Consider the following 18726-nt stretch of genomic DNA (forward strand, 5'->3'; position numbering starts at 1 on the left):
TCCCCATCCTCTTCTGTCTGATATCTAGCTCCCTTCTTCCCTATGCATATCCGTATTCCCACATACACACCCCTTAGGTACCATTGTAATACTACTAAGATCAGCAATAAGAGCAAATTTTTACATTTAGTACCATCATTAGCTTTTCTACTTAACAACCATTTAATGAATAGTAGTTGTGGAAGGTTTTTTTTTGAGCATTCTACAAACTCAAAAAGATTTACATTCAGTTCAGAATTGGATTGTTACCTTTGAAACCACTAGGGCTATTATCTATATGACAAGATTCCAAGAAAGTCACTCCTTGTGTCAATCGCCTAAAATACCTGCTGAGTCAGAATGAAGTGATGGATGATTGAGAGCTATTGTTGGTCAAAGTATCACCAGATTCTACCATCACTGGGTTTCACTGTTCGTTACCATTCAATTTTTAAGTTCTCAGCCATTTTGACTTGACAAATTACAGCTGTACCAATTACAAAGTACAGCTACAATAATGCATGTATCTATGCCATGCCACGTGTCCTAGACCACTGTGGGTATGTCTGCACTATGGGATTATTCCGATTTTACATAAACTGGTTTTGTAAAACAGATTGTATAAAGTTGAGTGCACACGGCCACACTAAGCACATTAATTCGGTGGTGTGCATCCATGGTCCGAGACTAGTGTCGATTTCAGAGCGTTGCACTGTGGGTAGCTATCCCATAGTTCCTGCAGTCTCCCCCGCCCATTGGAATTCTGGGTTGGGACCCCAATGCATGATGGTGCAAAAACAGTGTCGCGGGTGATTCTGGTTAAATGTCGTCACTCATTCCTTCCTCCGTGAAAGCAACGGCAGACAATCATTTCGCGCCCTTTTTCACAGATGCCATAGCACGGTAAGCATGGAGCCTGTTCAGCTTTTTTTTTTTTTTTACTGTAACCGTATGTCTACTGGATATTGCTAACAGACGTGGTACTGCAGTGCTACACAGCAGCATTCATTTGCCTTTGCAAGATAGCAGAGACGGTTATCAGTTGTTCTGTACCGTCTGCCATGACATTGTAAATTGGCAATGAGATGACTGTTATCAGTTGTTCTGTACCATCTGCTGCTGTCATGGGTGCCCCTGGCTGAGGTTGGCCGGGGCACAAAGACAAAAATGGGAATGACTCCCCAAGTCAATCCCTCCTTTATGGTATCTAAAAATAGAGTCAGTCCTGCCTAGAATATGGTGCAGGCGTACTAGAGAACCAGTGTACCAGAGAACCAGAGAGCACAGCCGCTCCGTGTCAGATCCCGCAGAAATGATGAGCTACATGCCATTCTAGGGGGTGCCCCTGCAACAACCCCACCTGTTGCTTCCCTGCTCCCCCAACCCTCCTGGGCTACCGCTGCAGTGTCCCCCATTTGTGTGATGAAGTAATAAAGAATGCAGGAATAAGAAACACTGACTCGTTGGTGAGATAAAATGAGGGGGAGGCAGCCTCCAGCTGCTATGATAGTCCAGGCAGTACAGAATCTTTTCTTTACACACGAAAGGGAGGGGGCTGATGGAGCTCAGCCCCCAGTTGCTATGATGAAGACGGTTACCAGCCGTTCTGTACCATCGACTGGGAATGACCGGGAGTCATTCCTATTTTTACCCAGGTGCCCCTGGCCAACCTCACCTGAGGCCAGCCAGGAGCACTCACAAGCTGATGATGACAACAGATAGCAGTCATATTGTACTGTCTGCCACCGGGGAGGGGAGGGGAGAGGATACTGCTGTTCACTGCCGCAGCATTGTGTCTACCAGCAGCATGCATAGACATAGGGTGACGCTGAAAAAAGTCAAGAAACAATTTTTTTCCCTTTTCTTTCAAGGGGGGGAAGGGGCGTAAATTAATGAGCTATACCCTGAACCACCCCGGACAATGTGTTTGACCCTACAGGCATTGGGAGCTCAGCCAAGAATGCAAATACTTTTTGGACACTGCTGGGGACTGTGGGATAGCTGGAGTCCTCAGTACCCCCTCCCTCCCCATGAGCGTCCATTTGATTCTTTGGCTTTCCATTACGCTTGTCAAACAGCACTGTGCTGTGGACTCTGTATCATAGCCTGGAGATTTTTTTCAAATGCTTTGGCATTTCATCTTCTGTAACAGAGCTCTGATAGAACAGATTTGTCTCCCCATACAGCAGTCAGATCCAGTATGTCCCGTATGGTCCAAGCTGGAGCTTTTTTTGGATTTGGGACTGCATCGCCACCCGTGCTGATCAGAGCTCCATGCTGGACAAACAGGAAATGAAATTCAGAAGTTCATGGGGCTTTTCCTGTTTACCTGGCCAGTGCATCCAAGTTCGGATTGCTGTCCAGAGCAGTCACAATGGTGCATTGTGGGATACCACCCGGAGGCCAATACCGTTGATTTGTGGCCACATTAACCCTAATCCGATATGGTAATACCGATTTCAGTGCTACTCCTCTCGTTGGGGAGGAGTACAGAAACTGGTTTAAAGAGCCCTTTATATCAATATAAAGGGCCTCGTTATGTGGACGGGTGCAGCGTTAAATTGGTTTAACCCTGCTAAAATTGGTTTAAACGCGTAGCGTAGACCAGACCTGTAAGATCAGAAATAATGAACCAATCACCACCCTTACTCTACAGCTAATTTGCATGCAGCAATTTCATTGGTTGTATGAGGAAGACTGCACAGATGTTGGATTACTTGTGCCGAACTGCCACCCACACAAATCTCCCACTACAACTTCCACCATGTGCACAAATCAACACAATCACCCACACAAAATAATCTCAGATGTCACTTTGATGTCTAAAATGTATGCTGAGTCAGTATGAAGCAATGGAAACAGCTACAAGCATGGCTAAGAGCTCTTTTTGTTTAGAATACCACCAAGTTCAATCATTGTGCCATTTTTGGCTTTTGTATACAAAAAACATTAGTATTAAGTAAAAATTTAGGATCTGAAGAATCTGAATGTGCCAGACAGGCAAGTAAAACTGGTTGAAATTCTTTTCATCAGAAAGATTTTGGTGTCTCCTCCCCATAGCCTTTTGACCAAAATGAAAACGTTTAATTTGGGGCAAAATGTTTCCTTTTTGATTAAGAGTTTCAAAATTGTGTCTCTTTCTGGTGAGGAAAAGACTTTTGCCAGTAAGAGAACAAAGGAGAGAGCCAAAAACGTGAAAGCATTTTTCCTCAGTGAAATGAGATTTCATAAAATAAAAAAAGTTCACAATGGTTTCAAAGAGTATGAAAGTTATTTTTCCACATTTTTTGCAAAAGCTACCTATTTGTTTTACCAATTCAACAGGCCACATAAACGTAGCATGTAGATCTCATTTTGACACTACTGATCCAAAACATGTAGTCTGGCTAGGCAACAAATAAAAGTATTAAGGGGAAGAAAACATTATTGCACCTTACAAGTAGTTATCGACTTAAAACCAAGGAAAGAGAAACTATTTAGAGCAGTACAAAATGGCATAACCAGAAATACAGGAACTGCTATACTGGATCAGACTAATAGCCATCTAAGTCCAAGACCCTGTCCCTAATGGTGGCCACTGGCAGATATTTCAGAAGAGATAAAAACTCTAAAGTGGAGAACTATGGAATAATCTTGCAACAGAAGACGTTTCTTCCTAACCCCCATTAGTTAGCAGCTAGATGATGCCCTAAAGTACAAGTAAGTTCCAGCCATGCCCAACCACATCCCTTACACTCAGAGAAATGCAGGAGTTAGTGGTGTAGAGACAGTTATGCCACTTGGTGACATATGGAAATTGTCTCATGTAAATTTAAGTCCTCTTTGCACTACCAGAATGGCACAGAGGAGTTGGCACAGAGCAGGATCTGGCTCACAGAAAAAAATCTGTTTTAATCAAAACATATCAAGCTAAGCAGAATTTTTGGTAAAATTCATTAGAATATTGTATTCTGTAGTGTAAAAATAAGCTTTTTTAAAAAACAAATTCCTGTGGTCAGGATAACACTAGTTTATTTACTGAAATGATGTAACTACATGATTGCTAGAGCAGTTTTTCCAAATTGCACTTTATAATTATTTCCTTTTAAAGCCCGGAGCATATATTACCCTCTTTACAAAAAACAAACACTCACAACCATCTGTTAGTGCATGTGATTGCCATTATCTGCTCACTAACTCCAATTCAAGTGACATTCTACTGCAGTTCACTGACATTCATCTGAGTTCAATTACTTAAAAGAGGAAGTTCGGTTTAAAACAAGATAGAAAGCACACAGAGGAGATTTTTGAAAACTTTCTTCATTGATATCATAGCTGAAATACATTACTGCCAAGAAAAAAAAAAAGTCTTTAAGAGTCCAACATGTTGCTGTCTTCTACAATGTAGAAATGTCTTAATTCTGACTTCCATAAAGGTAAGAAAATGTGCTATTTTGTAAGATTTCATATTGACTAGCAAACAAAGCCACTTAAAAACAGATTAGAGCCTGTTTCTTAGAAAGGACCAGCACTGAGTATACAACAGTTATCAATTTTTTCTAGATACTTGGGAAATTGTGTTATATTATATATCTCCAGATTACATAAACTTTCATCATCTAAATTTCAGATTACTCCAGATTAATTTGTCTCCAAAATTAATTTAGAAACCTAATTTATATTATGTACCACTAATAATTCAATTTTTAGATGTTTAGAGATTTACCTGTACTGTACAATTTTTCTACAATATTTCTATTTAGTCTGGTGATGGTAATACAAGATGAGACTTTTTGAGCAGTTTTTCTTTAACTGTTGCTGTCCACTGATCCATCTTTTCTGCTTAATTTCTCTTTCCCCACTCCCTCTGCGGAGGCTGCTTCTTTCTAAAAGGCACTGAAGAAAGCACTAACCAACTTTGATAAAGCTTCTGGAAATCTGGACTGCCAATCATACAGTCTGTAATTAAGGCTCTTTGTAGTATGTGGCAAGGCCCAAATGTATACAGTAGAGCTATACTGAAAAACATTGCAATGCTGAAGCGAAACTATCATCTTAAATGTCACACTTCTGTCAAACTACCTGCTTTCACTGCAAGAAATAGCTATAATTACTATAACAAAGATATTATAGCCCATTTTTAAATAGATTACTTTGTACACGTGACAGTGCTGTGTGTATATAGACAGCTTCCCCTGTATAATCAAGTCAATATCCCTTCACCTGGGTGGGTCTTCCACATAACAAGAGAGAAGGGGGAAAAACACCTTAAAGTACAAAAATGCGATTACGAGACCACAAAAGTTGACAGAGGTACTCACAGACAAATGTAGTATTTGAAATTACTGTATACTGAGCTCGCTCTTTGAAACTGACAAGATTTAAAAAAAAAAAAACTGTTCCCCTTTCATGGAGTTAAAATTTGATCACCTTCATTTTACTGGAATACTTTGCTGCGTTTTTAGAAAAGTGAAAACAATGAATGCACATTTATTTACATTGTACAGATGATCACTACTCCTGTGGGACTTGCAAGCAACTGCGAGGAGACATTCTGACCTATGCGGTCAGATGGAAAGTAGGAGAAATGAATTGATGTAAATTGCAGGATCATTATCTTTAGAAGGGAAAGGAGAGCATTTGCCACTAGAAGTTAAACTATAGAGCTCTTTGGGGAGGAGACCCAGTCTGCAAACATTTGTAAAGCATTTAACACAACAGGGGCCCAATCCTAATAGGTGGCTCTGGGTATTGCCATAATATATATATTTAATAAAATTAAATAAATTATTTATTTACACAACAGTGTCCAGTAATTTGGGCAAAATATTTCCCCCCTTCCATTTCTTACAGGGTATAAGCAAAAAGGCAGTAACTGAGGTCAGCACAGTTCTAGCAATACAATTTAACTTGTGTTTACTGTAGAATTAGTTGAGGGGAGCACAATACATTAAGGTTTGTTTAAACAAAATTAAACCCAAAATTTTGAGAGTGATGGTGTGGTAGACTATTTTAAAAGTTTTCTACAATCTTGATTACAGTCTCCAGATTATGAAGCCAAGTTTAGGACCTAGTCTACTTGACTGTGACCCTTTCTTTTTCCTTGAATATTTAAGAGATGACATAAATGGAATAAAGTGTACTAGTCAGAATCAATTGTAACTTCTAATTTGATTCACAAGTATCTTACCCTTATCAAAGCTTGCATTAGCACCTCTGTCCAATAGGATACGAACTAATTCCACATTAGCAACACTAGCAGCATACATCAGGGGAGTCCATCCAAACTGAAAACTAGATTCTACATTCACACCTGTCAAAACATTAAAAAATTTATAAAGGTAAATATGTATTTTATAACTCCAACTCCAATACACACAGTAAATGTAAATTTTAACTGTTCTCTCTAATGTGTTTCTATCTATTCCTAGGGAGAGAAAATGCTTTGTTCCATACTTTTATTTTCTTTGATCAATTGAAAGGCTCCCTCTCTGCTTGGAACTCTGGAAACAAATTCCCCAACTGAATATCAAAAAGCCTGATTCGTAACCCAACAAAACAAAACCACTGTAACTTTCAAACATGATCCCAGAGACAAAAAGATTTTAGAAAGGCTAGCAACACATAGTTGCAGCAAAGTTATTCATTATTATAGCTGTGTCCAGATTTATCTTCTCCGCTTAAACAGTGCTGTGATTCCGACTGATGATAACAAAAAGATGACTTTTGGTTTTGCTTCATGAATTGGACTTTGTGTGGGAGATCGCCAAACAGCAAGTAGGCTGTGTCTAGCAACAGTGAGAGGAGCAAGTAATTCCACTTTAGCTGGTTGCGGAGGTTTTCATGATTTAGAATTCCCCTACACAGGTCCACTCTGACCTGTCTGCTTTTGCTTTAGCATAAGCTACCTTAGTGTTTAGTACTACCTAATTAAATGTCTCTAGAGGAAAAAAACAAGACTTAACCACAACACCCAGATGTGGTTCTAGACTAGATTTCCCATGCACAAGAGAAAAATATTACTCAACTGTAATTCTGCTTCTCTAAAACCATCATTTATGCAAGTTTCTGACTGTTCAGTCTTTGCTTCTTAGTATAAGACTTGTGTTACTTCCCTATTTAAGATTTTGACCCTGGAGGGGAGCTGGGCAAAGCACAAGCCAGGCCCTGTATCTGGCTACTACATATCATGTCCTGAAAAACTGAAATGCTACCTTCTTAACATTCCAGTCAGGTCTTGCAACTGTCCAGGAGAAGCTCTCAAGACAAACACAATATAAGATGATCAACAAAAGACTTAAAAACGACCCAGAAAAATATTTTAAAAATAAGATGCAAGAGAAGAATTCCTCAAAAAGAAATGTTCAAATCCCAAGAAGAATTAGGCAGGGAGTGGGAATGCTCAAACCCCAGTGCTGAAACTTGTATAGTAGGGTGGCGTAAGAAGGAAGGGACATAGCTGGTCAGTTTTCCGTCACCACCATCTCAAAAAGCAGAATTAAATTACCAAATTAGAGAAGTGTTAAGATCAACACCACCAGGGACTATCAACCTCTTCACATCTGTACCCTTTGAATCAACAGTAGTGCCAGGTATTTTTAAGTGAGGGAGGCACTACCAGTTCAGTGTCTGGCCAAGGAAGGACATGTACTCTTCTGTGGAGGTCTTTCCCTTTTCTGGAAATGGTGAAAGGTGGCACAGAAACAAGGGACTGCCACTGAGGTGCAAGACAAATCTGTTGGGGGTGCAGAAACTTATGCCACTTTGAATGAGCCACCTCATGGTACACTTTACAGTACAGCCACTGCAGGGAAGCTTTGATTTGCCATGAAGGTAGCTAGAGACTGGAGAGAGAAGAGAAAAACTCGTAACAGACATCTTGGGACAAAGCTACCAGTATCTAACAGCTGCACGAGGAACAGACCATTTCCAGACTCCCAGAAAAAGAAACAAACAACTGGACAATTGCTGTATGGAATTATACAAGTCAAAGAAAGTGAAGCCAGTTCGGAAGCCTATAACAGTCACAGGAACCCATTAGGAAAAGTAAGGAAATATTGCTGGGATTGAGATCTAATGTGAATGCTGAATTAGACCTAGATTATCAAAAGCCAAGATGCTCGAAGTATACAATTAAAAGGGTAACAACAGTGAATCTCGTAATCTTGACGGCAAATTGTTTCATGCTCCTACCAGAGACAGAAAGAAAAGAGGATGAGAGGTACATGAGGGCACCAGAAATGAAAAATAAGGATTAGTTTCAAGGTACTGTACACTATTAACAAAAAGCATGTTTAGATCTTGGCAGCACTTTTAACTCAGAAGGTATGTCTACACAGCAGCTGGGAGATATAAAATAAAGTTGAAAACCACCAAATGAAGGGAACAGAGTTCCCAGTACAAGCGGACATACACATGCTAGTTCTGCTTGAGTTAGTGCCTAAAAATAACAATTGTGGCCATGATAGCATCAGCGGCAGTTTGGGCAAGCCATTCGAGTTATGTATCCAGGGATAGTCAGCTATATTGGTTTCAAATAACTGGAGTTCTTTTAATAATACACCTGTGCACATCGCTGGCCTATATAACCAAGCAATCTTATCACCTTCCAGATCCCTTCCATATCACTGTTCCACTCATATCTTGTTTCAAATTAGAATAAGCTCTTTAGAGCAAGGACTGTGTCTTCATATCTTTGGGCTGCTAGCACAACTGGATCCTGATAGGGCCTTTAGGTGCTACTGCAATATAAAAGAACAACCAAACACCACATCTAATGGCAGTATATTCCAAGGCTCCATGAAATAAATATTTTAATTTACCTACCATTATGGAAAGTTTCACTATACAATCTGCATATACAGTGGACTGCAAGATGGCTATCAAGAACAGTGGCAGGCTTCACTTTCTTTGAGGCCAAACTCTAAATTCTTACAAGGCAACTAAAGCAAGTATTTTGAAGACTAGTACCAGCATTTATTTACAGTTTAAATTCTTCTAGTTTTCTACCTCGGTCCCTCCCGTCTCACTCCACTGTATGTATCACTGGCTAGAGCTAGACAATGAAACTTAACCAAGACATAAAGAGAATGGAAGCTGAGCAAGACAGAAAGGTGGCATGACAAAAGTTTGGTAAGAAAACAGGCAATTAGGGATAGGAGAAAGAGAAACATGAAGAGAGGCTGGGATGGCAATACCAGGGAAAATGAAATGTCGGAAAAACAACAATACACACAGCTTTAGCCACTAGAAGGAATGTCAAAACTTGTTCCAGAAATGTGACTAGCAGTCCATTACAACTACATATGAGTATGGTACAGTCTATATTTAAGGTAAAGCCTACATTTTCCTGGTGGAAAATTATGTGAAGTCCCTTATCCCTCTGCAGTGACTTAAGTCCCTTTGGACTCAACTCTTGGTTTTACTGGGAACTACAGCATGCCAAAATCTCCAGCCAAACGCTGTCTCTGCTGAGTAGTGCAGGTCTGACCATGTTGCTGCTTTATATATTAAAATAGCTTGGTCATGTGGTTTGTCTGTCTTATATAGTGCTATCACTATGATAAGAAGGGTGTTTAACAGCCAATGATGATGATATTTGTTTTACAGCATTCAGTACTGTGCAAGGTACCCTACAAAGAATAAAACTAATCCTTCTCAATAGATTATATATATATATATTATATAAAAGAATGGAGACTTGGAGACTAGTACGCAAGAAGCAGACGGAGAAGGGATTAGTGCATATCACATGGAGCCTGTGACTTCTGCAATGTTTTCTCCTTTTAATATTCATTTTTAGGCCCATATCCTTCTCTTTTCTCTAGTCCTCTCACACACTGCAGCCCTGATTTAATATAGCTATTAAATGCTTAGGTATAGTTAATCCCTACTCATTAGCAAACTTTTATCGTGTTATCCTCCACAAAGTTACCCACAAGTCAATCTTTTAACCATACAAAACAGCTGAGAGAGTTAGAACTATTAACTCTTAAAGAAGGAAAGGTGGGCCCTCCATAGCACTTCACAGCTGTTCCTGCTGCTGTGTGCCTCCTGAAGGAAGCCAGGGACAACTTTAAGGGCCACTTCCTAGAACAAGGATGGCTAACCTGAGCCTGAGAAAGAGTCATAATTTACCAATGTACATTGCCAAAGTGTCACAGTAATACGACAGCAGCCCCACATCAGCTCCCCTACCCTGCTCCCAATGCCTCCCACTCAATGGCAGCCCTGCCAATCAGCACCTCCCCTCCCATTCAGCTGTTTCATGGCATGCAGGAGACTCTAGGGAGGAGGGGGAAGAAGCGAGGGCATGGCAGGCTCAAGGCAGGGGGTGGAAGGGGTGGAGTGGGGGCAGGGCCTGTGGCAGAGCCAGGGGTTGAGCGGTGAGCACCCCTCGGCACACTGGAAAGTTGGTGCCTGTAGCTCCAGCTCCGGAATTGGTGCCTAAACAAGGAGCTGCATATTAATTTCTGAAGGCCACCCCTGCCCTACAAAATGCTGTAGGCTTTAATCCACATGGCCTCAATAGCCCCTCTCTCTAGACTGTTGTGTACTCTAGGGATCCTTCTTATGGAAAACAAATATAACCCACTTTTTATGCTATATGTACACAATTACTCATCCATCTTGCAACTCAGGTACAAAACAAAACATTTCCTTTGACCTTTTAATGCAATTGTTTTTAGTGCTTGTTATGTCCAGGTTGTGCCAGAGGTTTTTCTTTAACTAGCTGGATTCTAGCAATATAAAGATAAAGATATGTGATTCACCTCCACAGGCAACACTTAAAAGTACCTTCCTTATCTCTGTTATGCCAACAGTAGAGTACACTGCTCCTCTAGTAGCATTTTGTCCAAATATTCTGTTGACTTATATTACTATCAATAGGAAAGCTACTTTTATAGACAGAAAATGAGATCGGACGTTCAAAAGGTGAATGAGGTAATGCTTGAAGAACTAAGGTCAAGTACCACATACGGACTCTTATCCCCAACAGATTCAAGTTATTTGACACCTATGAAAATCAAAAGGATGTACAGATTTGTTTGGCCCATTCCTAAAATAAACTTTAGCACACAATCCGTTCATATTCAGACTCAGTTAATTTATCCTGTAAGAATTCAAAGATGCAAGTCACCAGTGGAGTTATAGGACTTATTTCTCTGGGAGAGCAACAGTCCTCAAACAATCATATCCCTGCATATTCTGCCAATGTGCAGTGTTGCTCTTAGATATAATCAGATGTTAATTACTATTTCTGAACGTAATTTCTCTCTCAGCAGCAATGCAGAAACACCAAGATCTAGCCCAAGCCTAACAAGAATTTTTGGACTCCGTAAATCTTCACTGTTGAAGTACAGAAGAGAGTATTAAAAACTGAATTTACTCTGACATTTTAGCCTTATTGGTCACTGCAGAGATGGTAGAGCAATCAATACTTTCCATCTTTGTGGATATGAAAGAAAATGGGGCAAACAGGAATTATAAAGACCACTCAAGTCTGTGGTCTAAGTCTCATGAAAATAAACTGATTTGAAATAAACTGTGATGATAAAGGCCTAATTCTGAAGTTCTCAAAAGATGCTACCATAATCTTTAAGACCTTTTTTTTCTTCTTGGCAGTACCCAAGGAATCAAGTATAGCCCCAAGAACTGTTTTCGAGGACAGAAGAAACAGAGCTAATTCTCTCTTTAATATCCCAAGTTGGGTGTTTACACTGTATTTACACACTTTTTTATTCACCCTATTTACATACATTTCTAAGGCAACTTTCTCTGTAGCATCTATGCAGTCAACCGCATCAAAATTAAAAAATGCACTTTACGTGAAAGATAAAGATCTATTAAATTGCCTGTTTCCTTATCTACTCACTTCCCCCACCAACAAAGAATTTTACCCTACACTATGACAATGTGATAGCCACAGAGTTCCCTTCACCCCTATGTTACAGCAACACCTCCAAAAACCTTTGAGTGGATTCTCCATCACTTTGCCAAATTTACTTCTGAGGCAAAATTAACATTACATTGTATGTAATTTCTCATGGGCTGCTCCAGTTTGTGACACGGACTGCAGTGGCAGAAAATTTGGCTCAAAGCTGTCATTCCCTCACTTCCCCCCTCAGGCTGTATCTTGGGAATATGCCTCTAACAAGTTCTACTGAGCAAATCTGGTTGGATCAACAAAGTTACCTCTATGACCCCAGAACCAACTCCTCACCAAATTGAATTACTGCTCCTATACTATAGCTCTTCAAAGAAGCTGATGAAAAAATTTAACATTGTCCAGACTGCTTCCTCACCTCTCATTGAACCCATTCTCAGAAACAGCCATACCATTTTTGCTAAAAAAATTCAAAAAAGAATTCAGCCTGTGGCAGACAGCAACATCGAAAAATTCAGACTAAATGATTAAACTTTGGCAAACTTATAAGCCACTAAAAACACAGGCTTATAATATAAATCATTAGGCAACACTAACTATACAGGCACCACTCACGATCAGCTCAACCTATCAACAAAGAAAGCTTTGACACAAAGTATGAGATCTCAAACATTTCATTCAAAGTGATGTTAATTTGCTTCACCCTTTTAAACAACCAATTTTGCCATAGTGTTTTACTTAAAATGAATGCAATACTGCAGTCAAGAAATTGGCAGTTTTTATTTTCAAAAGATAAATCACCCAGTTTAATATCTGAAGAAAAAAACCCTTGAGTCTGCCAACAAGTTACAATTTTCCAGAAATTATACTAATTTCTCAGAACAGATACTCCTTGCTGCTATACTCCAGTTTTCTGTTGAAACACAATTTTCTGAAGATCACCATGAGTCAGGTTAATTTATCTATGTAGCTCATGACCAGAGCCAGCTCCAGTGTTTTTGCCGCCCCAAGCGGTATGGAAAAAAAAAAATAGCGATCGCAATTGGCAGCAGCTCCACTGCGCTGCTTTCTTCTTCAGTTGCAATTCAGTGGCCGGTCCTTCCCTCTGAGAGGGACCGAAGGATCCGCTGCCGAATTGCTAGGGAAGAGCCCAACGTGCCACCACTTCCCCTTGGCTGCCCCAAGCACCTGCTTGCTGAGTTGGTGCCTGGAGCCGGCCCTGCTCATGACTGACCACTCTAACTGCCCTGGATAATGCAATAAAGAATGCAATGCCTGAATACTGGGTTAATGGAAATGTTTTCTAAGCGAGGAAGCCATTTTAAAATCAAACTAGTATTTTTAAGCAAAGTTTGTAAGAGTGAAAAATATCACACAAGTTGATTGCTAGATTGTCTAATCTTCAATCTGAAGCTACTGTTGCCAGGACAGCCCAAGAGGCAGACCACAGGCAGGGCCAGCTTTAGGCTTTTTGCTACCCCTAGCAAAAAAAAAAAAAAAAAGGTGTCTGAAATGCCACCCATAGCACGTACTTGGTTTGCTGGTGCAGCCCTGACCACAGGCACAATCATGCTGGTGGGTGTGTGTGTGTGCAATTTCCAACCAGGACAGGTACACCTCTACCCTGATCTAATGCTGTCCTTGGGAGCCAAAAAATCTTACTGAGTTATAGGTGAAATCACGTCATATCGAACTTGCTTTGATCTGCCAGAGTGCGTAGTCCCTACCTCCGGAACACTGCTTTACTGTGTTATATCAGGTTGCGTTATATCAGGACAGAGGTGTATAAAAAAAACTGAAAAGCAAGAACCATTGAATTCCCACCCTCAATTTAAACCCCTCCCCACGCAAATTTACAATACACTGTTTGCAAACCTAGTATTCTCTTTTAAAAAATATTAGGAGAACAAAATGTAAGGAAGTAGAAGATACTATACAGCATGCTTAGTATATTCCATCTGAAAGAAAACCTTACCAATGAATCAAGAACCCTGAACATCTGAACTATGGTACACAATGTTATTCCTGGCAAACTAATGACTTTATGGCAATGCTGGATGGTGACCCACTCATAAGGAGATAGTGATTCTGTAATTACATTTTTAATAAATATAGAGTCTATACTGTTTTACAAATGTTTGATAACACCTACACACGCTTAGCAATACTCCTTTGACATGAGAAATTTAGGCGGCCTTCAAATTACATCTTCCCAAATTCAGTAAATTTGAGTTAAGTTTACAATCCACTTTTCTCACCTGAATTTAAAAGTTCTTCAATCATGGACACATCCCCAGAAGTCAAAGCTTTCTTTAATGTTTCATCCTTGTCTTGTAACTGTAATGTTTTACTAAATTGCTAAACAGGCAAAAAAATAAAATCAGAGCCAGGTTACTTCATAATAAACATTTTTTCTACTCAACTTTCAACATGCTTTTGAAGGCACAGTGGGGAAGGAAGTAGAAAACAAATAATTGTTTTCTTTCCTTTATCTTGGTCTGAATAATTGCCAGGATTTGTTTAGGTTCTACTATAATTTACTGATAAGGACAATGCAAGAGAAAGTTACAGCACAGAAAGGAAAATAATTTACATACAGTTCTACAGTGAAATACGTGTGCCTGTAAAAATGGCACTTTTTTACTCAATAGATCTGCTCTCCTAGCACATTCCACCGAATTGGCTTACATCATTAAAAATGAGATTTTTACGAAGCAACACAGCTTGTGGAGAGGTAGATTTATTCTCCTGCTTGCACAACAGAATTGATAGTTCCTATAGCAAGGCTACCCATTCTCAAAAGGGACTCCAAGTCCAAGTCTGGCAGTACTGCCTTGGGACAATACTCCTGTGTCGCCCAGTGGCATGATTCAGCAGCTATGTCACCCAATGGTGAGAATCAGCAGCCAAGGATAGAGGAATTCAGGTCTTCCCTACTCCACTGGGTTTCAACCCAGAGCCCAAAGAAACAATAATTTACATTACACAAGCTAGGAGACAGGTGCCCCATGCTAGTCCCTGGGCCACTTTCTACCCCAGCTTCAGATTGTCTGAAGATCTGTCTTGTGGTCCCCTTTGGGGTTCTTTTCTGTGGTGGTGGCTCAGCATCCACAGCCCTGTGGCTGAAACGTCTGTGGTGGCTTGACCATAATGCCTGGTCCCAGCCTTTGGGAACCACAGTGGCTACTCCACAGGAGACTGTAGACCCATCTGCTCTCCTGCACAGTCAGCCCAAACTGAGTTGAGTGCTGCCTTTTGAGCCTTCCCTCCCTAGCAGGGGAGAAGGGGCACGGCTTTCTGTGTCCAGAGCAACCCCTTTACCGTTGTTTCAGTAGTGTGGGGCTCGTACACCCTGTTACACCCATGCAAACCTAGCCTTATGCTGTCAGTTACACTTGCATACACAACAGAATCCAAGGCCAATGTGGTTGCACAGATTAATTAAAGCAGTTTTTGATCACAAATCTATTAATGGAAGTGCTGGCAGAATACTGGGGTGGGGTGGAATCATGAATATTTTGTTATTGTTTGTTTCAGTCACAGCACGTGGTGTCACCTACACTCTGCATTTTCCAGTTTTCTAACATTCATTATTCCTTATTAAGAAACATAGCCTGACCTGATAATTAGGCTTGGAAGGATTAGATGTTTATTGGTAAATGTTGATTTCACCATATACACAAACCAATGAAAAATATTTCCAATAATAATAATCATAATAATCAAAATTTTCAGATAGGTAATTCCCAACAACTGAATGATTAAATAGATAAAAACAGAAAAAAAATGCTTAAAAATAAACACTGATCTTATCCGCAAGTTTGGCCAATCGGGGCTCCCACTGGCCATGGTTTGCCGCTCCAGACAATGGGGGCTGCAGGAAGGGCCGCCAGCATGTCCCTGGGCCCGCGCCGCTTCCTGCAGCCTCCATTGACCTGAAGCAGCGAAATGCGGCCACTGGCAGCCACGATCAGCTGAACCTGCAGACACCAGGGGCTTTCCCTCAACAAGAGGCGGCCCAAGTTTGAGAACTACTGGTCTAAACAACAGAAACTCACATCAGTAGCCCACAGATTAGCCATTTTTTTCAAGATTCAGTAAATATTTTGAATGAACATGGTCCAAATTCAGCAAAGAATTTAGGCAGGTACTTATTTCCATGCCTATTCAAAGTCCTTAAGCAGATGTCCCACTGAAGTTAATGTGACAAAGTCCCTTTTCAAAGTAGATTTGAACTTTAAGTCAGAATCCTGTAAAACACAGGAATTTTAAAAATACCAATTTGCTAGGAGCAGCCAGAAGCCTTCAAGACCCCAGAACTATAATATTCAGTTCAACTGTGGTGAAACTCCAATGCAAAACTGATTTAATTGAGTAGAATTTTTCTTCCCCATTATTACAAATGCACATTTGTCAATAGAGTGATACGTCCTGGCTGCTCCTAAAATCATTTTGGTACATGAATTTATACTTTATTTAAATAAAAACAAAATTAGAAATAAGAAGCTAGCAGAAGTCATATTTCTTATGAATACCTAATACAAAAAAAAAAGTTATTTCTGTTTTAGAGTATTATCTTAAAACTTCCCATAGTCACTAAGTCAACTGGAAACTTTTGTGTGGATTCAGTATAAGGCTGTGAGAGTATTTAACTTAGCTATACAGCATGCTGCACTTCCAAAGCCATGTACAAATAATGTACAAACAAGGCAGAAATGCTGGGGGGTGGGAGGGAGAACATCCCCAGCCACATCCCCATTGACAGAAGGCTGTGACCCAGAGGGTGGATGACTTATGGGCTTTGCTGGGTCAGCATAGGCCATGCATGGGACGTCATGGCTGCTCAGGGGCACTCCTAGCATTGGTACCATGGTAGGACTCTATAGTAAAGCAGGGCTCACATCACACTCAGCGAGCCATGTGTGCAGCAGTGGTGCAGTTCACTAGGTTGCCAGGCGTCCAGTTTTCAACAGAATGCCCAGTAGAAAAGGGACCCTGGCAGCTCCAGTCAGCACCCGTGACTGGGCTGTTAAAAGTCCAGTCAGCAGTGCAGTGGGCCTAAGGCAGGTTCCGTATCGGCCCGGCACAGCTCCCGGAAGCAGCCTGCATGTCCCTATGGCCCCTCAGCGCAGGGGAGCCAGGGATATTCTGAGTGTTGCCCCCACCCTTAGCACTGTCTACATAGGTCCACATGGCTGGGAACCATGGCCCATAGGAGCCTCAGGGGCAGCACCTGCAGGCAAGGATAGCATGCAGAGACCCTTGGCCAACTCTGCACCTAGGGCAGGGGTGGGCAAACTACAGTCGTTTTAAGATGGCCCGCAAGCTCCCACTGGGGAGCGGGATCTGGGGCTTGCCCCACTCTAGTACTCCAGCCAGGGGGCAGGGTCAGGGGCTGCACCGTGTGGCTCCTGGAAGCCACGGCATGGCCCACTCAGGTGCTCCAGATGGGGTGCAAGGTTGGGGGCCACTTCATGCAACTTCTAGAAGCCACGGCATGGTCCCACTCTGGCTCCTACGCACTCCAGTAGCCTCCTCCAGCACTCCAATAGCCTCCTCCAGCACTCCAATGGGAGCTACAGGGGTGGTGCCTGTGGATGGCGCAGCATGCAGATGTGCCTAGGTGCGCCTCTGTGTAGGAGCTGGAGGAGGGACATGCCACTGTTTCCGGGAGCTGCTTGAGGTAAGCACCACTCGGAGCCTGCACCCCTGAGCCTCTTGCCACATCCCAACCCCCCAACCCCAGCCCTGATCCCCCTCCTGCCCTCCAAACCCCTCAATCCCAGCCCAGAGCACTATCCTGCACCCCAAACCCCTCATCCCCACCCCCAAACCCCCAGTCAGAGCCTGCATCACTTCCCACACCCCAACCCCTTTCCCCAGCCTGTAGCCCCCTCTCATTTCTTGAACTCATTTCTTGCCCCCACCCTGGAGTCCCCAATTTTGTGAGCATTCATGGCCCGCCATACAATTTCAATTCCCAGCTGTGGCCCTCAGGCTCAAGTTTGCCCACCCCAGCCTAGGGGACTGCAGGGACACATGGGCCACTTCCAGGAGCCACCTGAGGTAAGTGCCAGTCCTCATCCCTGGCCCTACCCCACACCCCCAGCCAGAGACCTCATCCCCCTCCCACACCTGAACCCCTGCCCCAGCCCAGTGAAAATGAATGGGTGGTGGAGACCAAGTGAGGAAGGGGGGTGGAGTGAGTAGGGGCAGGGCCTCGGGGAAGGGGTGGGGTGAAGCGGGTTCAGTTTTCTGCAATGAGGAGGTTGGCAAGCCCAGGCCCAACTGATGAGCGCCGAGCACGCGGGCCAAGCAGGGAAGCGCTCGCGACCGCCCCGCAACCCAACTATACCCCAGCACCCACCGGCCGCGCCGCGGAGCTAGGCACCCAGCCCGGCCCCAGCACCACCGCCCGCTGGGCAGAGCGGCGGGAGCCCGCGGCCGCCCCCACCTGCGGCTCGTGCTGAACGAACCCGATCACCCAGCGGTCCTCGTCGCTGTCGCTGCTCTCGCCTCCCCCGGCCACCGCCAGCGAGCGGGAAGCCCCCGGCATGGCCTCTGCTGCCACCGGTCGCGCACCCGCACCGCGCACGCGGAGCCCCGGCACCCCAGCCTCGTTTCCACTCCCCGCCGCCAGAGCGGGAAACTGTCTCAGGTGGGAAGGCGCGGCGGTCACGTGGCTCTGCGGCGGGGCCCGCGGGACTGTGAGAAGGCGCGTTCTCCGCGCCGGCCCGGGCGGGGCAGGGAGACCGAGCTGTGGGAGGAAGCCTGTGGGCGAGGCGCAGGGAATGTGCAGGCAGAGCCCTGGGACTCCGCGGGCGGGGCTGGAAGTTGCCAGTTTATGAGTCATGTCAGGGCTTGGAATTTTAATTTTAATT

General features: G+C 42.9%; 1 protein-coding gene across 1 annotated transcript in view; it reads right to left on the reverse strand.

The window, feature by feature from the left end:
• ASZ1 (ankyrin repeat, SAM and basic leucine zipper domain containing 1) overlaps positions 1-18401 on the reverse strand; it is a 90426-nt gene extending 72025 nt beyond the window's left edge. The window contains exons 1-3 of the mRNA XM_030554196.1: positions 18300-18401; positions 14104-14203; positions 6149-6271 (exon numbers count right to left, since the gene is read on the reverse strand). Coding sequence (XP_030410056.1) covers positions 6149-6271; positions 14104-14203; positions 18300-18401 — 325 coding nt within the window. The remainder of the gene's footprint in view (positions 1-6148; positions 6272-14103; positions 14204-18299) is intronic.
• Positions 18402-18726: the final 325 nt, after the last annotated feature.

The sequence above is a fragment of the Gopherus evgoodei genome, chromosome 1 (genome assembly GCF_007399415.2).
Source record: "Gopherus evgoodei ecotype Sinaloan lineage chromosome 1, rGopEvg1_v1.p, whole genome shotgun sequence".
NCBI lineage: Eukaryota > Metazoa > Chordata > Testudines > Testudinidae > Gopherus > Gopherus evgoodei.